This window comes from Nothoprocta perdicaria, unplaced genomic scaffold (assembly GCF_003342845.1).
Source record: "Nothoprocta perdicaria isolate Ctin4 unplaced genomic scaffold, notPer1 scaffold_73, whole genome shotgun sequence".
Lineage (NCBI taxonomy): Eukaryota > Metazoa > Chordata > Aves > Tinamiformes > Tinamidae > Nothoprocta > Nothoprocta perdicaria.
The window spans coordinates 1834802-1859310 of record NW_020456010.1 but is presented as its reverse complement, the minus strand read 5'-3'; the positions used below and the strand labels follow the sequence as shown (position 1 = coordinate 1859310).

The 24509-nt window shown below is 38.0% G+C and overlaps 1 protein-coding gene across 1 annotated transcript in view; it reads right to left on the bottom strand.

The window, feature by feature from the left end:
- The window catches only part of TTC27 (tetratricopeptide repeat domain 27), a 114542-nt gene extending 97956 nt beyond the window's left edge, over positions 1 to 16586 (bottom strand). The window contains 7 exon segments of the mRNA XM_026051175.1: positions 2946 to 3086; positions 9933 to 10062; positions 12931 to 13108; positions 15045 to 15164; positions 15167 to 15236; positions 15239 to 15426; positions 16529 to 16586. Coding sequence (XP_025906960.1) covers positions 2946 to 3086; positions 9933 to 10062; positions 12931 to 13108; positions 15045 to 15164; positions 15167 to 15236; positions 15239 to 15426; positions 16529 to 16586 — 885 coding nt within the window.
- Between the last annotated feature and the right edge of the window lie 7923 nt (positions 16587 to 24509).

Sequence of the window (24509 nt, the reverse complement as noted above, 5' to 3'; positions counted from 1 at the left end):
CTGTTAGCTTATCATTTGCTTATGGAGTACATTTTCTTCTTAGACTGACAACAGCTGTGAAAAGTCTCTGTATTGTATGTAACTGAATCAAGAGCTTCCTTTTTACCACGCAGACAGGCTCCAAACTCAGTCACCTCTGTTCCTGGAACCTAATTCTTTCTTCTCCCCCTTTCTCCCTTTTTATATTTTGATTCTTTTACCCATGTTTAGTAATTGCTTACAAATTAACAGAGGGTCCATTAAAAAAGGTGCTTTCACAATCTCTCCTTCTCATAAAAGCCTAACTTTGACAGTTTGCCTTCTCATGATTAACAACCCAGTCCACTTTTCTCTCTAAATCCTACCCAGAGGAACTTGTGATTCAGTTCACTGTCACACAGCGACGAGCACGAGGYTACTGGGTCTCTGCACTACTGACCTGCTCGCTTACAGGTCTGGGCAACCCAGCAGCTCTTCTCTGGGGAAACAAGAAGTTCCTCCAGGCTATCGCTCCACTCACGCCAGTGACAAGTGTTTATTATGTGAAACTGGACCAGTGTTCGCCCTCCTGTCTAACTCCATCCTTTCTGAAGTACAGTGACAACCAAACTGTAAGTCTAAGGTATCTACAGTTACACTGGCCTCTGCAAGCAATGACTTTGTCTATGTGTTTTTAAGACTGATGCTAGTGATTATAAGTCCTTCTCTCAGAGCTAGCTGGCTTCAAAAGAAACATGGTTGCATTTGAAAAAAAMTGAATGAAACTTTGTGAGCTTTTAAAAACCTTAGGAGAGCATCTTACAATCATAGCAGAAAGCATTAACGTCCATGTGCGGAAGGCAAATTAATACACTCCTGGGCTAAGTAGTCATGCTACAGCAGAAGGCACAGCTCCAAAATCTGATCTTAAAGAGCTGTGTTCATAGAAGATAAACCCCCGGCATCCCTTACCCTTCTTTAGCTGCACCACATGCACATAAGTGGCAAAACTAGTTGATAACATAATATTCTTTTGATAAAATAACTCAAGATTCTCATCTGTGAATGTAGATCACACTCCTGCAAAGRTTCTACTGTTTACTAAATTGGTTACTTCTGTTAGGATTAGGATTCTAATCATTTGCTGTGAAAGCAATGCCGGAGCACTGCTGAGACCCAGCTATCTTCTGAACTTTATACAGGTTATGTTTACTGCACTCAGACCAAAGGACAGAACAGCATGCAAGCAAAAACATCAAGACCAATCAGATGTGGCTGACTGTAATGTCCCTAGAAAGGAGCTATCAAAAGGAATAATAATATCTATTTCAGAAAGCAATGAAAGATGACTTTTGATATCAAGCTGAACAGAGCAAAGGCACATAAACAAGAGACTTCATGAAAAAGGTTAAATCACAATATTTCATCACTTAAGTAGAAATCTAAAGCAAGTGAAGTAAGAAGTTTCAAAAGACTTCRGTGTTATATAATGAAGGATTTGTTTCCCATGAAGGTATCTGTCTCAATAATACAATTTCCTGGGGCCTGAAGCTTGCCACTCAAAAGTCTTAGAATCAGAGAGAATATTTTTAAGTTCTTTCACATTTCTAAATCTATATAATGAGTTCTAAGAGAACTTATTTATAAAGTAAATCACTTGAGCTCTGCATGATGCTTCATTATCAGTGTTAAGTTTTTGGAGAACCAAGCTAAGCAATTTTCTTTGGAACAACTTGCAATTATTTAATCCTCCATTTACAACAGCATTTGTGAATGAAACAAGGTTTTATTAATGCTTTAGATAACAGATATCAGACTATTTTATCCTATTCTAAATTGATTTATACTGATCTTAACTAAAGAGCTAAGGCATTTGAGACTTTCCTTTGAGTCAAGTTGAAATGAGGAAGAGTGGCAAGCTCTTATCATTCCATTGACCTGCTGACGAAAGTAGGTTTTATCAGTTGCTGTCTTATCTGCTCTCAAAACTTGATATAGCCACAAGCAACCGAAGCTGCATTGGGCAGAAGGTGGCCCCCAAAATGTCAGTTTGAGGGGAGGTAGCAAGGGACTTCTCTATACTAGGTACATTTTTCACCTCCCTCACTGACCCAATTGCTGGAATTCAATAGCATTCATCTGTGAATAACAGGGAAAAGGATGGAAGAGCTTGGCTTCCAGACATGCAGTGTAGCCAACATCTCCCACACAGTTTAATTCAGCCCCCATACAAAGACTCAGCTGGGAATGGATGTTTTCAGTCAGGCATAAAGAGGGACCATGTGGCATTTGATCTCCAGCCAAAGTCCATTTAAMTGGAATGCAATAAAGAGAAGCTGCTGCTATTAAGAGTCCCCCAGTTCTGAACCATCCCTCTACCAAATAGTTCTCTGATAAACTATAAAGGAGGTAAAAATCAAAAGTCATCTCAAAATACTCCTAGCTCCCTCTTATCCATGAGGGAACAGAGCACAGAATTCAGGCAGTCTACGTGAGCGCCTACAGGAGGGATAGATATGACTAAAATGAGCAGAAAGGACTTTGTTGGTATCTAGTATTTGTGCTTAGAATTCATACAGCAATGTTTACAGSTATCCCAAAGCTTGTGAAAAAGGGTTAACACATCTGCTGCATTACATTGAGGCATTTATGTTTTTTATATATAATATCACAAATGGAGCATCTTTTTAAAAGTTGCTTCCTTTTTAATCATCTGATTTTTGCACACAAGGAAGGCATCTTCTCTTTTAATAGAAAAAGTTGAGAAAATACCTCATCCTTAAGAAAAGGACACTCATCTTTAATTGTAATCACTGCCTATAACTGCTCCTTAGAGGAAGGAATGTCAGAGCTGGGGAAAGAAATGGAAGAGGAGGTATTCTGGCTCAATGAGTATGGAGAGGAGAAAACAAAATGAGSAAATAAAAGATAAATAACAGAACCAGTGAGTCCTCGGCAACCATAATGGTTAGTTACATATTTCTTACCTGAAAAGATGCAAGCTTGTGTCTYGATTTCACAAGGATTATCCTGGCTATAAGCAGCAAGACAGGATGAGAAGTCAGTGTATAGACTGATTCACCATCCAGAAGCAGTGTCTTCAGAATAGCTGCATGAAGCATTTTTGGCTGGAGGAAGAAAAAAAAATTAACACACAAGTTCAAGGAAACAGTTATTAAATAAATCACGTAATACAGAAATAGGAAAAAARAGGCAACTATTGATTTAAGGAAGAAGTCTGCTCCAAAAACAAAGAAAGTGACTGTCTCAGAGTCCCAGTCCTTTACCAAATTATACTAAATTTTACTTCCTCTCTAGCTGGCCAATGTGATCCAAAAGTCCCTGTCACCTGAAACGCATATATCCAGTCAATTTTATTCCCACTAAATCCATTCCATTACTACCACCACTGCCACCATTTAAGGCAAAAAAGCTTCTTATAAATCCATGCCATTCAACTTACCATCACAAAAATAACTTTGTGTACAGCCCTACAGTGCTCAGACACATGACATATTCATGCAGTGAGGTCAGGACATGTTATCTTTCTCTTCCTCCAGAAGGAGCTCTCTGTTGGAGTGGCATCAATTCAGCACCAATATCAGAGCCATTCTTCTCTTTGTCCAATAAGTACAGGCCTCTCCACTGGGAATACTGGCCTGTAGGAAGGACTCTTACCTACTGGGCCCAGGGCAGCTCCCCAGGGAACCTGTCTCTCACTGGTGACTGTCAGATGACAGACACCCTTTCTTGTCTAACTTCTAATGCACTGAAAGCACTCAAACAGTTTATCTTCAGATTYAGGCAAATGTCAGCTTATCGCTTTTTCCAAGTTCTCATATGGCAGGTTTCATTTGCAAACTAAAAGAAAAAAAGTATTTTGTTTCCAGCTAGTATGAAAGGGCAGGAGATAGGAAGGGAAAGCAAGAGGTAAAAAGAGATGGTTAAGTACGAGCTTGCATTGAAGGTATCTCTGCCTTATCCAGCCCAGTCTACCAGGACAGAACTTATTTGAACACATTCAAAACTCAACTGATAATGTAATTCCTAATTGAACTGAAACTCTTTTCAAGATCTAGTACCAAAAGATCACATCAAAGACCACAGCTGTTAAGTCATATTACTCCCCCCTCTACTCATTTCAGAGTGATCACTTCCTCTTTACAGTAATCTGCAGACTTTTTCTGATTTGCTTTCATTTGTTACTCATTTGCTATTTATTAATGTTTAAAATAATTCAGCTTTGTAGACAATGATTTTTGACTTGGAACACAGTTCCGCTCCCCCCGACCCAGTGCTCATAACACTGCAGTCTGCTCTGATTTGGAGAGGAAAAGTCATGGCTCAGCACTAGTAGAGATTCATTTTGAACACACATGCCTACACACAAATGCCACTTCTTATAATTTTCAGTTTAACTTACATTTGTTTCCTCTCCACTTTTTTTTTTTTTTTTTTTTTTAAATTCTCCCGACAGTCAAGTGAGGTCACACAATAAAATGCGAAGGGAAGACTCGGTTGGAAAGTTTGTAGCAAAGAGCCACAAGCCTCGTTATAGAACCATTTTATAAAACTGTCTTGATATGCCACAGCAATCTACAATCACTTAAGAGCTGTAACAACCAATTAGTCACAAATTTACACATCAAGGCCATTCACTGAACAGCCCAGTCCAACTACAGTAATGTTACAAGGAACGCAACCTAGGAGGGAGAGATGATGACATGTATCAGACCTGACAAGAAGCAAACAAGTCTCAAAGCCATAAAAACTTCTATTTTAATAAATCCATTTTCTTCTCCATGGAGAAAATACCATACAAGGAAGCAAACAAAAGTCTTGAAGCTGAGAAAGCCTGAATTAGCACCAATTCATCTAGCTTTTGCCATGAGACTACATTATCAGTGCGCAATCTACTGTCCTAACACAGCCTTTAAGATGAGACAACAACTACATGAGGAAGATATTTAAGCTTTTAAGACTTCAAAGGTTGAAGAGTCAGGATTCAGTTCCAGAAAATTCTAAAACATTRGCCAAGAGTAAAATGAAAAATCTGAGCTTGCCTTCTTGGCATTTAAAAATTTTAGTTCTTTCGGCAGTTGCTAAGGAGTTCATTCCTGTATCTTGGAAAGAAGTAGGAAGACATACAGATGGAGAAATATTTTGATTAAATGACTTGGGTTAGGRAATAGAGAAAGAATGGAAGACTTTAGTATCCTAGACTAATATAGCTAAGCTCTCACCTATAAAATACAGAATGATCATAGAAAATTGATATACTCTTTCCTATCTCCTCCAAATACATCTTAGAAAAGATTTAAACATACAAAAATTGAATCAGGAAGAAATATTGAGAGGAAGTTTAAAACAACAGTGAAAAGAACTCTGGATTTGGGCAGAGGACATAACACAAATAAAACAAGACACAAAATGTTTTTATGTTACCATCAATGAGATTTGGTCCTTTGCTCTAGAGTGTTCCCTCTAGACTTATTTTTGAGATTAAAAAAAGGCTTTGTTTGCTTCTCTAACTTTCAGCAAAAGGAAATATTGAGACTATAKAAGAGTTTTATGATCCCCAGTTTTATGATCCAAACCAGCAGTGTGTCTGTGGGATGTAGAGCCAAGTTTATTTTTTTAAACACGCTCTATGTGCTAACTCATCTTGATTGTCTATACAGTCCCCACCACCAAGAGTGCAACACATGGAGGTGTCTAGCTATGAATGCACTTGTCATGTTCCCTACTCTGTTTGCAAGGGAGTAGTTTTCACGTGGCCCTACTAAGAATGTCCTCTCTCATACAAGCAAGGGAATCTAGAACTAACAGATTGGCCGGGCTTACGAGAACCTCCCTGCACATTTAGGCTCATTCATCAATCCTTACACACGCCAGAAGGAGAAATCGGAAGAACCTTCAAATCCTTCATTGTACTGGTCACTAGTATGTAAAGTGCGTAAGAGTCAGTCTAAGACTCAACTCTTTCTTCTTTCTGGCTAGTTCACGCTAAGGAAAGGCCAAACCTGTGGGTCTGGGAAAAGACAAGAAGGCATTTCCAGAGGTTTGAGCTAGAAAGGCCATAGGATCATGTTGGATTTGAGACAGTAGCGCTTGAAACACAACAGTCAGCAAAAGAACAAAACTGTACATAAAAGTAGCAATTAAATGAAAAAGGAATTATTCAAATGATTTCTAAAATTCATTATTTGGAATCAACTAGACAGTTGAAGACGACCAGCAGGAGTTGCTGATGTATTCTGAGAAATGATAGGAGGTATTTATGTGGATTATCAATGTACAAATTGGAATCATCTTCCAGATGGAGCTTCTAGCCAAATAAAACCTAATAAAACAAGTATGATGTATTTATTTTAAAATGAAGAGCAGCATCTTTGTCCATGAACAATATGACATCAGATGCTAAAATCTATAATTGCCCTCAGCAATTATAGCAGCTCAGTCTTCACAACATTTTTAGAGTCCTTGGCAGCCCTTGCAGGCCTCAACTTTAACAGTTCTGTATCATTTATTCCCTTAGGTGATGGGAGATAGTAACAGTAACTTAATACACAAGCCTATTATTATATCTAGCTTACTACATCTGTAGTAATTCCAGCAAGTTCAAAGGTGACACTGACACTATATGTAAATTCAGCACTTTCAATTCTTGCTTTAACACAAGCCATTTACCAAATGCTCAGGGCAGTATTAGTCAGACTACGTACAGTAAATTCTGGTGTTATTAAAAAAAGGAAAAAAAGACAGTTAACCAAAATGTAACTGCTTTTCTGTTAAGAAGTTAGAGGATTATTTCTGTGCATGGCCTCATAAAGCCAAAGGCATATTCAGTTCTGCAGAGCATTTAAACCTTAATGGAATACATGAATGTAGTCATAACCTAAAGATAAGRCTGGAATCAATCTGGGGGATTGGAAATAATGTACACATACTCATGAATATTGTTAATGGAAGACATCCAAGAGGCCCCTACGAGCAACTCATCTAAAACAGACTATTTCATGACTTGTTTGTTCACTCAAATTAATTATAGTCTCATGCAGTCTTAATGCATCCACATAAGGGAGTAAAATTAATGATGCATTCAGTTGTCTGGGAGCAGAAATAAACTTCTACCTCAGGCCCAGAGTTGAAACTATGGRAAGGATAGAAGTGGCAGATGTTATACAGCCTGGAAAGTCATAAAGTTAAGACATAACCAATAAAGAGCTTTGAAATTAACACTTTTGAAAATATTCTTGAAATGAACAYGATATCAGGCTCTAAAGGCTGAAGGTTAATACTATTATTTGCAACAGGTTAAGAGAAGCATGCTTCATGAAGTTAGAGTTTAACCTTGACATGGGAAGAAGTCCATTTTAGTTTGAAAACCTGAAAAATGGAAAGTCGATTAAAAAAGAGTGTGTTGTCATTGTATTTCCAACACAAATTTTCTTAAAGTCTGGGCATGTAATAGAGAAAAGAGATTATGGGAAGTATAAAAATGATCAAATTTTTAAATGTTCATTTTTACAGAGTGTTTATACTAATAACCTTTGGAAAGAAAAGAATATACATAAAGATAATCCAAAACATGTGAAAGCTTTTGAATTAAAATGTTTAAGACATGAGAACTGCATAGTAYATATGAGAACTGTATAGCACATTTCATCACATAACTGTTTAATATGCTTGGGGAAAAAATAAAAAAAATCACTTACAAGATGACAGTAATATTTACAATACCAAACTTCTGTTGGCTGAATGCATAAACTGCTGTATTTTACAGAAATATAGAAGTCTGATGAAGTACAAAGAAGTATGCTCAGGCCCGTTTACCTTCTCTTGCCAATTTTTTTGGAATACCATCTCTCTATGAGCAAATATCCATTAATTCAGTACACCCACAGCCACAAGAGAATCTAAAGGACACGTGTATTCTCTCACTCAATAGGCAATTATCATCTCATTATTCCATTAAAATGTACAATAAGGAGGATGCTTGATGTTAGTTATGAACATAGAGCTTCCCAAGTATAGAAATCCTGTCCATTATAGCAGCTCTGTGACTATCACCTTTGGTTTCAGCTTCAGTGCCAAGACCCACCTTGTATATTAACACTAAYGCAGAACATTAGGATTTTTCAGTAAACACAGACAGAAGAATGGAAGAAAAGAATTTGTCTTCCTCTTTTATAAAGATAACCTGAAAATATTTCCCCTTCAGAAACAGCATACCTAAAAACTCCTGCTAATTCATTCCTCATTCTTGAGGATTTAGTACACGTGGCTTCCAGAGTTCTCATCAAGTCATTAGGAGACTAGATTTGAACTTCCAATRTCAAAAACTAAGAAAAAGCAGCCCATCATATCATGCCAGCTTTAAGAGATAACAAACTGATAAACATCTGCTTAAAAGAAATAGCACAGATATTGCACRTGAATTAAAAGTTATTTCAAAATATAAACTTGAGGATGAAACTAGGGCAGGACTTAATGAGTTATGGCATTYCTGTAAAAATGTCAGTGATACAACAGTTTTGCATGAAACCTATGAGGTACTTGTCAAATTCCCCCTCATTCCACAGTTTACAGCATGTACATTGCTCATGGTCCATACCCATTTCATAATGAAATTCTAAATGCAAAGCAAGTTGTGTATATATAGCATTAGCAGAAAATGTAGCAATCCATTATCTTTATGACTACTTCCAATTCACATAGTCTATATATACAACAATTTTCTCAGTTATTATTCTGCATCAGCAGTAAGGAGTCACTGTTTTCAGCTATCAAAAAAACTCCTATTGAATAACATCTAACAAAGTAACGTACAAGTGCATAAGCAGACTAGTTCCATCTTACTAAATGTCAGTTAAAAAAGGTAGCCTTTTTTGAAAATGATGACAAGTGAAATGACTCACACCTTCTAAAAGGAAAAAAGGAAAAACTCTGCCCAGAAAGTAATATGAGATAGCAGTATTTAGAAGGCTGTCTCAACTAAGGAAAAAGGTAAGAGAGAGAGCGTGGAATTTTTCGGGCTAGCTTTTAACCATTGGAAAATTGTATTTCTAAACAGCCCATCCAACTCATATTTGATTATATCCCAAATCAACAATGTTTTTGGAAGTGGGACAAAAGAATCTCTCTTCAAAACCAATTACATTTTGGCAAATTCACACTTAAGTACAGAAGAAAGAGTAATTGGAGTTGTCCTCTAGCCCCCATTCAATATATTGCAGTAGTAAATAAGTTACTATAGCATTAGTTCCAGCTAAAAAAAAATAAGACAGGAGCTGTAATAAAGTACAGACACAGTATCAGACATGGCTTGAAGCATGGAACTGCCATGAAAAACTGTCACATACCTCATAAGTTATGATGTTGTATCTTGCAATAGATAAAAATGATGCCCCTCAGTTTCAACTCTTACATTCCCCTATTCTTCCAGAAATACTATTTGTCTTAGTGCTTTCATACTAATAACAGTGCCATTCACTTGGCATCATCCATGAACCTGACAGAATACTGAGCAACCAAATGTACTCTTACAGCTACTAGGCATTCTGCTATTTGCAAGACACATGGCTCTTACCTCTTCTCCAGAGAGGGAAACACGCTAAGCCACCTAAAATATTCTTTTTTTGATCCACCTATGGATATACCGCAGAATAAAAGTTGACTGACTGCAAATGCYCTTTAAGCTGCCATGGAAAAAACAGCTTCCCCATCCAAACTCAACACTTCCACTAGGAAACCTCTTAAGTATTGAAAAACACACACAGTAATTGCATTTAGGAAAGTGCATAAAATGCTGATATAGCTGATACTTCCACTAGCAGCCAACAGGACTCATCATCTACRGCAATTCATTCCCACCCTGCCTCATAGAGGAATCTTTTCTGGATAAATGACTTTTTCCCATGAATAGAATAGCAGTGGCTATAAAAAGACAGCATACTAAAATTCAAGTGTACCTCACAGAATTGCTGCAACAGTGCAGATGGMAGAAAGTCCTCAGGCTGTAGCCGAACAGGAGGCCCCGTCCAGTTGCTTTGGACAAAGAGTTGCAGACTGCCCACACCAAGCAGGAACACCAGCCTCTGCCTGCAATGTAGATAAGAAAAGCAATTAACAGAGGAAATTTTTTATGAAGACTACAAAACCTGGTTAATTCAAAATCCCCCAATCTTAAAATAAATAARATCAGACTCCCAGTATAATGAATCTAGTCCTAGCACTAAAGAATGCAGAGCCTCATGTGAAACGAAGAGTTGGAAATATTCTTGGTTATGCAGAACGGTAGTGACAACATTTTGGAAACAGAGGTAACTAGATGCAGGCTTAAATTCTGAAACATATAATTATCAGATCAGTATAGAAGGCAGATTATCCCATATTTGCCTACTGCAGYATTATATTTGCCTACAACCCACTTTTATACCCCCTCCGCATTGTCGGAGAAAGAAGATGGTATCACTGTATGTCACATTATTGTGTTTAATTCTATTTTAACATGATTTGTTTTCACCTAAAATAAAACTACACTAACCTTTAAAAAGTTAGGTACAACCTCAGACACACTTACAGCAGTTCTCACTTAATCATGCTTTTTAACGTAAAAAGTTTTTAGAAATAATGAAATTCTGAGAATTAYTTTTCTTTCTGAAACTGAGTATAAGTTTCATTATTTAAATGGTTATAATCTTTTAACTTCATTATCTTATTAACTCTTTTAACATCAGTRAAAGAACTCCTTAGGAGATTTTAATGCTATAAAGGCTGTGCTTTGTACTATTTTAGATTGTGCTAAAAGAATAAGGTTAACACTACCCAACTTTTCACTTCTGATTGAATTCAGATGCCACTAAGAATTGTGACTTTAATCTCAGGAAAAAATGCTGTTTTGAAGTAGGACCTGCATACTCAAAGTCACAGATCATCATATTACTGAGTTTTCTAAGCTAGAATTTATTACACTTTCTTAGGATCATTGAAGGGTGTCAGGCATTCTCACCATAAGGAGTCAAAGATCAACATAACAATATGAAAAAGTTGCATTAATTTCTTCCATAAAGCACTCACACAAGGCACAGGGCTTGAAGCTTGGAAAAATACCTATTTTAACTCAGAAAGTCATTGGAGGCAAAGCAGTACATGCTATAGGTAAGTGCTGTAAGCCACATCCACCTAAAGCACAAGGTGATCTGTCTTCTTTTAGAAGACTTTCTATGAAGAGAAAGACATAAACAACTTATCTTCCAGTGCTAGTATCATTCAAGTTATGTCATAATAACAGAACCTGATAAAAAATATATTACTTGACTACTGAAAAGAAAATATTTCTGGAAGACACTTTTACATTTYGAAAGAAAACAAACCTTTAATTTCAAATAATACTATAGCATGTAATCTTGGGGGAAAAAACAAACACGCAATTGCTTCTGAAAGGTTCAGTGTTGTGGTTCTCCTTTCATACCTTTGGGCAGAGGGCTCCTAATGCTGCCTACGTTTGCACAGGAAAGAAAGAACTGTAAGACCAAAGCCCTAAGAAAMAGTCTGCTGCTTTCTGCACACTACAACAGAGGCAATACAGTCCTGTTAAGGAGATACAGGCCAAAAAAACATAGCAGGAATATAAAGATACTTTATAATATCTTGTCATGGTGACATATGATATACATATGACTTTAAAGAAGCTAAACAGTTCATAAAAGCTATTTCATTCACATGCAGCAACACATGCATTAATCAATAATTAAGACTAGGATTGTGTCAATAGCTTTCAGTTTGTTTCAAGCTCTGACAGACCTTTGATTGCTGCATAATTCAGAATAAACCATTTCAAGAGAGAAGTTACCAATACTGACATTTTTCTCCAAATTACACCACCATATAAGCTCCAGCCATACACAACAGCAGCAAAACAAAAACAAGCAAAAAACTCCAAAAGAAGTTAGAGACAAATCCATGGGAACAACCTCCGGACACTCCATTTCAGAAACAAGAGCACATCATACTGTATTGTGTTCATTAATGCTCAGGGTCTCCCTCTAAACTTCTTAAAAGAATCAGGCCTGATTTACAAACAATGACAGAGAGATTAGGAACTACATAATAGAGCACATCTTTTGTCCCACTACGATCCACGGCTTCAGAAAAATCTCAGCTAAATGCTTTAGACTTGTTTCATTCTGGTATTTTAGCAAAACTTCTTGTTTTTATGCCTGTCACATCAACACACATGTATTTGTATCCAGCCACACTTATACTCAATACTTAGTTTCTTCTTACCTTTAATATTTATCTTCTCATATCTTTTGTCCCCCCTCCTCCCTTTTGAGGGAAACAAACTTCTTCCCACCTAGATCTTTTAATAAGCTATATATATACACACACACACACAAATAAAAACTATTTAAGTTTTATTATTTAAATTACATATATATACACATACATGCATTTTCTACTACTTCTACTGCTAAAGGAAGCCAAAGGGAGTCTACCTTTAAAGTAAGTTTTAAATACAAAATTAATAAATCCATGGATACTATCCATTAGAAATATCTTACTCATTTTATGGTGATATTAATAATCTCACTAACAATCCATTATGGATCAACCTGAAAAATACAGATAGACATTACTTTGACAGGGATATTAAATGGTATTTCACCTATTCACGTGTATGCAATACAGTGCTTCAGAGATAAAGGTGCATGGCGAGATGGCTTCCTTATAGCAGCACCTTCRGGGTAACCACCGCAAATGAAGCTGACCTTTTCAGCAAGCCTTCATATCAAAATACTGTTTAGTGAAGGACCCAATAAAAAACAGATGCTCCAGCAGGAAATAGTGAGGGAAAAAACTTACATATTATAGCAAAACTATTTTTAAATTTTATTTCTTCAGAAAGARAAAAAAAGAAAAAATAGTCGCTATTGAACCTTCCATATAATAACCAATTATTTCCACCTTTCCATGTGYTCAGCCTCTGCAGGACAGTCCAGGTATGCGAGGATCTGTTCCTCCAAGTAGTTGTCAATGTTCTCCTCTGCCACAGAAGGTGCATTGAAAATATCCCGGACGGCTGAATTTGAAAACATTGCCTCATATTTCCCATCGAAAATTAATTTCAACAGCAGTCCACTTTCTGTAAAACAAAGAAATAAATCGTCAACTTAGAAAAAAAATCATGCTAGAAGAACTATTCACAGTATACACATCTCTTTGAGGAAAAAAAGAATTTTAATTTACCTTGCAATAAGTGCAGATCTATTTAATCTAAATAACAGCAATCATGAGAGTCACCTTATTCAAAAGGAATTTTACGGAGCTTGTATTAATGTTATAGTTATAGTTAAACACAAACTGCTGTATGAACACACAGGAATTAAGGGAAATATGTAGATGGCCTTTCAAATAAATACACTAAAGTTAATCAAGACTCCAATCAAAAACAGTTCAATAGATGTAAAAGTTCAGAGAATAAATTCCCAAGGGACTGCACTTCCTTTAATTGCTGRGAATAGTCATATTGCTGTGGCTGTATTAAAAAAAATCCTCAAGATAAATTTCCTTTCTAAATAAGTCTGTACAAGAAGCAGGATTCTTAACAGTAACTACCACACTGCTACAAATCCATTTTCTCTACTTGTTTCTTGCAAGACAAACTGATTTCATGAAACACCATATATTTACTAAGGTGTTTCAAAACAACCGAAATATTCACTAGGCTAAATCTTTGTTCACAAATGGCATTTTCCTTCCTCCCTACTCCCCCCAACATGCAACCAACCAAGAGGGTGCCTGTTAGATCAACTCTCAAGTGTTAAAACCTCATATTCTTGAGTTAAACGGCTACCAAATTTGTCCCTCTGCTTGGACTGCAGTCAAATCTGTGACTCCAGGTGGAGCACAGCTCACATGCCATCACTGCTGCACCAACACTGGCACCCAGGCCACCAAATTAACACCAGCACAAGGGAACATCCGCACAAGCTGCAGCTGTGCAAGCAAGCCAATACTAACCCCAACTCTTTTAGCTCAAAAGAAGTAGTCTTGACAATCTTGGCAATCTGAAAACAACAACAACAACAACAACAACAAAATCTGAAAACTTGGGCAATCTGAAGCCCAAGCTAAAAATCAGCTTCAGCAGCAGAGATGGATGACTTGGTAGGAATAGATGATAGAAAGACATTCATTCTCATCTCCCTGCACCAGGCTATTTACCACAGTTTTTGCTCTTTATGGCAAACGCCAGACAAATAACTTGAGAGGTTGTTTGTGCTAAGTGAATGCAAGACRTTAAGCGGATACAAAAGGAACGTCACACTCCTGACACCCTGCCGACACTGTCCTCCCCACAGAGCAGAGATGAGCAACTGCCCTCAGCTGCTCTGCGGGGAGACAGTCTTTCACCAAATGGCAACTTTTATGGGGTTATATTTGCTCAGAGAGGCAGGGCTGCATTGGACTGGAATGGTTATCGGCAGGGAGGGCGCTGATGGTTGTTTTTCCAATCCCACTGCAGCGTGACTGTCTATAATCCCATATATTCCGCTCTGGATTCCGCACTGGCCTTTCCAAAAGATACCATACAAATTAAAGGCCACAGACTTTCACTTTCATCTCAGGCTAATTAGGGTTCATTTCAGTAATAACTAACAGTCACCACAAGCCTCATTACTTTCTCTCGTTACCAGATATATGTTTCTGCAACATCAGCCTCGTCCAAAGCCGATGTCAATACAGCGCTAGCACAAAACACACCCAATCCTCACTGAAGCGATTAAAAGAGACACCTAGGATGCAGGACTCGGGGGCAATGCAGTGTTTAAGGCTAAATGCGAATTAACACTGGGAAGCTGAGCTAGGAATTAACACTGGGAAGCTCGCGCCGCTCCCTCCCTTCCCCCGCGCCCGCAGGACGGGCCCGGAGGTGACGGCCCCGCGCAGCCGCCCGGCCGCGTCCCCGGGCACCGGGCGCAGAGCCGCGGCCCGCCGCGAGCCGCCGCACAGGGCGCCTGCAGCCGCCCCCCGCACCAGCCCTGGCTGCCCGCCGCCCCGGCCCGGCCGGGCCTCACCTGCCGCCGCGAGCTCGTCCTGCTTGCACACCAGGGCCTCGGCGGGGCTGGGGAAGCCCCTGAGCAGGGAGCGCTCGAGGGCCAGCGCGGCGCTGGCGGCCATGGCGCCGGTGGCGGCCGCCGGCTCCCGCTCAGTCCATGTGCAGGAAGCGGCCGCAGGGAGCCGCCATGACGCTCTCCCCGTGCGCGCACGCGCCGCCGGGCGCCCGCCGCAGAGGGGCGGGGGTGGCGCATGCGCACAGCGGCGCAAGCGGGGCCAGCGGCCACGTGCCTCGGCACGAGCCCCACGTGCGGGCGCTGAGCGCGCCCCGCCCCCCAGGGCCCCGCCCCGGCACGTGCGTTGGAACCGTTAGAACCGTTACGGCCGCGCGGGGCGGGGCGTCTTTTTTTTTTTTTTAATTTTATTTATTTATTTATTTATTTATTTATTTATTTATTTATTTATTTATTTAATTAACTAACTAACTAACTAACTAACTAACTAACTAACAGTTGCTGCAGCTTAAGTTGGTTTCCTTAAACTATAGATTGTTATGAGAACATCCTGGGATTGCAGAAATTACCAAGTGCCGTCACTTGGTTGCCTGGCCAACTACAGGTAGCAGATATTGCAGCTCGGCTTGAGTTTCGAGTTTCATAAACTTTGTTACCAGCATATAAACCAGGTGATTTAGAGGTAACTTCCAGATCTCTATATGAGCTYGTATCACCTATTTAGGTGTGTGGTGCTTTTGTTAAGATGTTTCTCAAATAACATTTGCTCAGAAYTAGGGAGTTAGACTAAAAAAAGAAATGAGTTTGTGAGTTGGGTAGGCGTAAAAACGATGAGAGAAAATAGTAGTAGTAGCTACACAGTCATATATGTACATATGTGTGCGTAGCTTTGATTTTTTTTTGTTTTGTTTTTTTTCTTGTTTAAGGAAGGTACCTCTATGTCTAAAAATACTTTGAACACRGATATACACTTTAACAAGTTCCTAGGGTGAAGAGTGTGCACCTCACTTTGCTCCTGCTTGTGTCTGTGTTTCAGTACCTGTCTGAATACCCTTAGAATTGATTATGCTCCTCTGTTTCCAAGGTCTTAATTTTCATCATTTTGCATGTCRTGCATTAGCCAAGAGAGGCAAAAATTTTGAGCCATTCCATCTATTTAAAATGGAATGTAACTATTCAAACAATACAAACTCTTCTCCCTGAGTTCCTAATGGAACCTCAAAATAATCAAGACATAAATCAGAAGATCATTTGCAGCAAGGGATAAATACTTAATTTGGAAAAGTGAAAATTCTGAAGAGAACTGCACTGTAAAGGTTAAAACTTGTTTTGGTATTAAGTGCAATATTTAATATGGTGAAATAGAGTTCTTGCAAAGCATAGTCTGATATCCTTCAAAAGTTGTAAATGTTTTCATCTTGCTTCCATATTTATCACTCTCTTTAAAATTTGAGAAAGTCTACTGCATTTTTATTGTTGTTTTACTGTACCTTTTTGATTGTTATTATTCTTTAAATGAATGTATAGTAATTTGTCAGTTTGGACCATAATATTCGGGATATTAATTTCAATTAATTTGAATTGCTGTCTTCTCTCTTTCCCACTCCTGCCTCAACTCCCAATTTAAGCATTACTCCTACTACTGCCTATGAAGGGAATTACTTTTTTTTCAGCAAGCCCTTTGCAATACAGTGAACTACAGAATTAAGATTTTAGTACATACTTGCTTACCAATTCTAAGCAGGAATCAAACTTTTCAGCACAGGGGTTTTCAGAGGGAAAACTTCCTTCTTTACCTTTTTCCTAAGAGTTCAAGAAAACTGTCCCTATGAAGCCTCATGCTTTAAAGGCAAGACCTCCCTGGTGTCTSAAYTAGCACATTAAAGTCACTCTTTAAGGTAACTGTCTGTGCTGCTGTGTTGATACAATGTTTATCTTCTGCTGCAGGGTTWTTATTTTTWTWTWTTTTTTTTTTATGAAGCCTTTTGAAACATGATCTTAAAGGACTACAAAATGTTACCTGGTGTTCCAAAACCACTATCTGCAAATGATGATTTGGTAAGTTTAAAGTTATTGTTATTTGCATAAGAATCCACGATATGAATTTTAAATTCCCCTTCAATTCCAAGTGCCAGGTTTCAGGCATTGCTGAAGAAAGATGTGATTGCATTTATGTTGTGTTTCAACAGTACAGTTGATTTGCTATCTTAGGGTTGGGGCGTGTGCGTGTATCGTTTGTTATTGTTGCTATTACAAAGGGAAAACCCACTCATTAGTTTAGCAGGATTAAAAATTGCAAGATTGTCTAATCAAATTTCTGCAGATTTTTAAGAACAGGAGACTCCGTATTCAAGCTCTGTTGTGAGAGGAGAGGAGCTGTGGGGTTTGCCTTTGGGGAATTCTATCAGCTTTTCCTTACTTCAGTCAATTCAGTCAAACCACATCTAGGTTATTCATTCTGTGTAGATCATTAYATCTGAGATTCAATATTCTTCAGCTAGGGCAATTATGGAAAAAGAGAGGGAGAGGGGCTTAAAAATGAAGTTTTCATTAATTTATTTATTTTGAATTCTCTTTGTTGGTCTGGAGAGAGAAAGCCTAACAAATTGTTTCCAATTGCACGCACTTTGTGTCAAACACAAATTTTAGCTGAAGCAGATAGAATGTTGTATTAAAGCAGTTTTAATGTATGTATGTTTCAATGTTGTATTAAGCAGTTTTGTGCACTTAACAATGTGATTATTTTTTTGGACGTGGAGTAGAAGCGGATGGTCACTCGTAAAACAGAAGAGTTCTTCCAAAATTGCTTGCTGTGCAGATGTGTCACAGATAATTCTGGATTGCTACCACGTGAGACTGGTGGGCAGTCAAAAACACTGGTTGTGACAGGCAGTAAGCGATGATGAAGTAGTGATGAGTTTCATATACTGAGAACGCAGCTGACTTTCTTGTTTATCATTTTCCACCAGGTGCAGTGGGGCTCGTGTGTAGTCACTGTCACTTTTGCTTGCAGGCCATTCACAGGGTTTTTTCCTCTTGGTGCACCAAATTTTGAGGTATGCCTGTGACTCTTGACCTCATACAGGTTTGATGTGTGTTTGATTAAAGAATGAGAACCATTGCCCATCCCCTTTTACAATGTTTGAAATGTTTAATGAATATGGGGGAATTATATATGTGTGTATTAATTTATGGACTGTTGCATTGAATATTCAGTATGCTTTTGCAAATATTTTTACACTAATAGAATAAGCAGCTCAGCGGTGGATTATGGTTGTCTTAGATTCTGAAAAATACATGAGAGAAACTTTTGTAATTTTTAATGCATTTTACACAAACTATATTCTATTTTTTTTAATCTGCAGAACAGTAGCTAAACTTAGATATTGTAACACACCTTTCAATGTGTTTCATCTAACAAGTCAGTGCAAAAGATTTCCCTTAAATAGCGATATTGATTTAAGTGCTACGTGGTAAGGATGGCAGATACCATGCCTGATGAGGATTCACAATTCTGCAGGAATTTCAGTTGTTTGTAGCTTTGCCAAATACAACAAATATGTTGGTTGGCATTTTCTATAAGGAGTATCAGCCTTAGCTTGAAGAGAGAGGAGAGTACAGGTAGTTAAAGTGCTGTGAAGTCTCACTGGCCTCTATGAGCCTGAAACTTGCATGAAAATGAATTTTCTTATTMTTTATAATTCTGTTCTGTGTAAATCTGTTTAAACTACTAGCCTCTTTGAGGACCATCTGTCTGTCCTGGAAAATACAAACATGAGAATAATTGTTTTCTTTCAAAACCTGCCTCAAAACGCTTGATAATGTTTATTGTATGTTTATAATTCAACATAGTGAAGGATTGACGCGATCATTGACAGAAAACTAGTATGAGTCATTTYCCTGTCCTTCCCGACTGCCTCTGCTGACCTCTTTACTTCTCTGGGCCTAACAGAGGAGGAGTTYGGGATAACTGACAGGTTCTGAGCAGGCTTCAAGAGAGCTGGAGAATGCTCTGTTCTCTTACAGTTCTCAAATGTTGCTGAAAGATTTTTCAAACCTCACAAGTTTTTTTGTGCTGACATGCCTGTGATGGTCTCATGACAAAAGTCATTCTCATTACTTTTCATTCATTTTTTCATTTGCACAGTTATTAATCACTAGACTCCATTAAGTATTAGGAAATCTGTTGCTGCCATTCCCAGTCTCCTACTTTCCACTGGCCAAATTCTATGCCAAGTTATTACCAAAACTTTTGACATTCATAAGATCAGAATGTGACTTTTATTCACACACACACACACACACACACATACACACACACACACACACACACACAATCTTTTGGACCATACAATTAGGTCACTGGGTATTTATTAATTTCCACTTCCTTTCTAGGTTATCTGTGGCTGGTAAGATGAAAGGTTGTTCCTCTAGACTTTCTAACTGTGCCTCCTGGTTGCCAAATTCTACTTTATTTTTATTATTTTAAGAGATTATTTCTCCTTTCTCCTTTTGTATTTAAGGTACATTCTCATAGAGCTATGACTAGAGAAAGGGTGAGAGATGCACACGATGAGTAATTGCTGTATTTTTAAATAACTTGGTGCAAACCTGAACTCTATTGCACTGTTATTCAGCCACTCTGTTCAAAGGCTATTTGTAGCAGTTGTCAATAAAAGTATATTGGGAAATAATAATGGATTAATCCATATCTAATTGTAATTTATGTTCTCCCTCAAAATAAATTACATGGCATTTTGACAGTACCATGAGCATGCAAGTATGGGAAATAATCATGCAGTCCTCAACCTATTCAATGTMGAGAGCAGTTGGTTTAAATCTTGCATTTCAGAGGAAAATTTTAACTTGTTCAACATAATGAATGAATGATGATTAAAGACAAAATGGTTCTTAGTTTATTACCTAGATTTCAGATTTGGTTTCAGGATATTTGCCTTAATTGTGGAAGGTGATTAGAGTTCATTTGCAAATATATGTGGCTTTACTAATAAAAGGTGGCCTGAAACAAATCAGATTACTATGTTGGGTAATTGTTGGCTAAAAGGACATTTGCAGTCAGTTTAACAAATTTGAGGCCAGGGGAATATACTTTGTCAGAAAATCATTAAAATTATGTGCCGCTTAAAATCTGGAGAATCCTTTTGCCTTTGCATGGATTCACAAAGGGCAAAAAATGCTGGTGGTCTGTCATGCCAGAGTGTTTTTTGAGTTGTCTGAATCACAGAGCTGCATCAGAATGACTCATTCTTGTTATATATTGCCATCCCTTCTGGGAAAGAACTGCTGTCTCTCTCTTTCTTCATAATTTCAATTTGTATGTTTTCTTTTTCTCCTCCTACTGAAGTTTTTGTTCTTCAATATCTCTGCAATTAAGGTTGGCTTTCTCAAAAGGCCAAGTGTGGTATTTCAAGTGCATCTTCTTATACATCAGGAAGTTATTTGTAATATTCTTTCCTTCAAGTAAATAACATCCTATGTAGTCTCTCCTAGGCACTTTGCTATATAATTGGAGTCCCATGTCTGTGTACAGGAGGGTATTAACACAAGCACTGTCTGTAGACTTTTGCAAGGTGCTAACACCTTTGCTGTAATGGCACCTAAACTGTTCAGAATAGAGATGCTGATCTTTATAAAATGAGCAAGTAAGCAGCCACTGAAAGAAAAGCCCTTCTAAAATAAGATGACCACCCAATGCCAAAAATCCTTTGTATCCAGTTCCCCTCAACTGAGAACCAAGCTTTCTGGGGCAAAACAGTGCATGTTCCCCTCCATAAATCAGTTCTAGAACCGGTGAACCAGGGATGGCATCCAAAGGTTTGAGGTGAAACTCACCATATGGTCTCCTAATCTCTCTGACTGTAGATGAAGCATTGTATTTTCAGGCCAGATTTCCAAGGTGATACTGGAGGGTGAGCGTATGGAGTCCTTTCTCCGGAAATTGTTATTTTCCTTTATTCTTATCTTYTCCTGTAACCTCGATGGAACAGTAGCTTGTGTCCTTCCACAAAGTCATTAGAATTGTAACTCACTGCATTTTTCACAAGGACTTTTCAGGTATATGTGAGTGTTACTGCCAAATTCTTGTCAGCAGTACTCAGAGTAAGAGCTCCTGACTGTTCATCTCTGGCAAAAATACTACAGGATTTGCTTCTAAAATTGATAACTCCACACAGGAGGAGAGGAGAGATCAGGCCAAGGAGGCATAGTGATGATACTATCCTGAATAAAATAGCGCTTCTTAGCATTTCCAGGGAATAGTGGTTTTTTTTCTTTTTTTTTTTTTTTCTTTTTTGGCTCTGGGGCTACTCGTGTCTTGATAATATTCTCAGAACTCTTTTTTTCACAAAAATTTTATGGGCCCATGCCTCACTATTCAGGAAATCAAAGCTAAGGTTATTTGATGCAAGATTTCCTCTGGAGTTGGCAGCAATTTTAAGGCTCAGGGCCAGTCTATTTTTCACATGCTGGTGCTCGCCATACCATTTCAGCCTGAAATGCAGTTAAACATTGTAGAACTGTTTAGCTAGGTATTTTCATTATTGTCAAATAATCTTTTTTAGGATCCATTTACAAACCATTCATTTCAGCAAGACATTTTTCTTTGACAATGGCTAACGTGCTAAGGAACCATAAGGTGCTTTTCCCCGCCCCCCTTAATTAATCAGCAATTCTGAATTTCTTTCTCTCTCATTTATTTTTTTCTCTCTCAGTTTGAGCTCTTTTCTTTTAAGAACTAGTGTATAAGCAAAGATGGTTAGGGTGATATTTAGTTGAAAAGAGAGATCGTTTACAAGAGTCTTTCCACATGTAAAAGTTGCTGTAGAGAATACATATGAGGTATTCAGGATATACCTCTGGACTTTTGCGGCCTTCTGAGGGAAAGAAGCTTGGCTAAATGATCTCCTGATCTACCTGGTGGAGCTTTCTCCTTGTGATTTTTGTCTCCTTGAGGTTTTTCTCTGAACTGTGCATCACCTTGAATAGACAAAGATTGCGTTCACATTCAGCAGTTATGAAATAAGCTAGGAAGCTTTATTGGCATAGAACCAATAACTTTTATCAGTCTCCTCTATTGAAGGTGTAGACAGGAAAATGGAGATGACATAATCTTTCTGATTAAATTAGCATGTGTGATGTTTAAAACCAATTCTACTGTAAATGGAAATGCTCTATCATAGTTTATTAATTTTTAGTCAAATGATTGCTTCTTAAACAGCAACAACAAAAAGATAAACTCTTCCTTTTCTTCTTCCCGTGCTCTTTTCCTTTGCCCATTATCTCCTCCCTTTCTCTCTCCCAGGCAGAGCCTTAAAATGAATGCTAAGTGGGGATCAGAGCACTGAAAGGACCTTAGAAAGACTAGATGGAATTACAGTTTCATTTGGAAAGTGCTGCTGCTCTTTTAAAGGTGTATTTTAAAGATACGTACTATTCAATCTTAATTGCTTTTGATGTTTCATCTGCTAAAATAATGCTTTACTGCATTTTTGTAAGCTTAGAAAAGGTTATCTACAATTGTACGTTATTTGCCTTCTTTTCTACRGAAAAGTTTTTTTGTTTTTTAATAGCTGAATTTAGATTGCAGAGGCGTCATTGAGACTAGCTGGCATTGAACCAGGTTCTGATAGCATCACACTGTGCTATAGGTCAAGACTTAATTTAGTCTGGCTTCTAGTGAAGTGAACAGATTCTCCTTTAATGTCATCTCTTTGTTCCTGACATAGAATAATAGCTATTTCTATTTACATCTCATTTTCAAGCCATAAAATTTCCGTGCTAGCACTAAAAATGGAAGAAGGGTGTAGGATAAGGATGGTGACCTTGCTTAAGTTGACTTATTTCTGAAAATAAAAATGAAGTAGGTGGTGGGAATTTAGTTTGGGAAATTTGCTTTCTTTCTCTTAAAGATGAACAAAAAAAGGTAATATTAGGTTTGCATTTCTAAGTTTTTTAATTAGTAGAGCAGTGATATGAGTTGGTCTACAGAAAACTTTGGGAGAATCAAGTATTTCTATTTCCCTGCATTATCACAAAAGTTGTTCAACACAATCATAAAAGACCAGAACAGACATTCAGACAGGGACAGAACAGACAAAGATTACACAGCCTCTCTGGTTATTCACTGTGCATAGCAGCCTCCATAAGGGGACTTCTTTCATCATTGCCAGCTAGATCTTATGTTACTCTGTCTTGTGAATTTTGCCTCTTGTTTTTTGGAACGCACCTCTGAGAAATGTCTGGATCCATATTTCTACAAGCCAATTTAGCTGGTGAAAGAGGCTGCTACTGCATCTCTTTCTTGCAGATTTAAGAAGCCCAGCAGCATCCTTAGTCTTTCCTTTGCCTGTCATGTGCCTTTAGCAACGTTAGTGGCCCTCCACTGAACTCTTCTCAGTTCTTGGTGTATTTGTCCTACTGAGGGCCCAAAACTGGACACAGGGCTCCAAATGTAGCCCCATTCTTGTGTGTGTGTATATATATATATACACGTGTGTGTGTGTGTGCATCCACACATATTTACATGTTACTTATAAAAAAATATAAGGGGTATTTTATTGATTATTCATTCTCATGGTTATGTGAAACCTTTCATGAATCAGCCACAGGAATTTAGTATTCCAAATCTGACTCTTTCTGACTTGGGTCCTAGTTACAAACATTACACTCTTGATTTGTAAATAATATTGTGTCTTATAGTTCTTTATACTCTCCTTGTGTTCAATCAGTTGCTTAGGATCTCTGATGCTAGTTTTGTTTAGCAGTAGTATTGTATAATTTTCTCCTTAGCATTTATTGGGATTTGAGGTCTATATGCATGGAATCACCATTTTTAGGCATCTTTAACAACTTGAATTCATTTAAGCAGATGAAAGAGAGCAAATAGGTAAGGTCTTAAACACTCCTGATAGCGTGATACTTATATATTTTGCATAGAGGTCTCCCAGCTGTTGTCAGCTTGACAAGTGAACTGAGCTCGAAACGTGCCCCCTGTTTACTTCMATGACCAAAGGCTCAGACTTTCCCAATGCCATGTTCTGGTTCTACATTAACATGTGCAGGCCTGGTGGCAAGGAAGCTTTATATTTATTAGTTTGCTCTGTACTACATTTCTGCTTTAGTGCCAGAATTGCTGTCAGAAATACTTACRAATACTTAAAGCAAAGTGTCTTCAGACTTAAGCTCCAGACATGGAATCTTCTAGCTACTTCAGCTAGGTAAAAATGGCTACAAATTTGTAGCCATTACTCTATATCCTGTTACTGTTTATGGTAAAGGCTGATATCAAAATACACATGCTGTCCTGCTGTAGGATATTCCCACACTCAGAATCCACAGGTTATCTATTGTCACAGTATAAAAGCTTCAACTTGCTTGCATATTAGTTGGCAGGTAATRCAGCATGTGGGAGCAGAATTTAGAAGACATTATAAACTATGTTATCCTCAGATC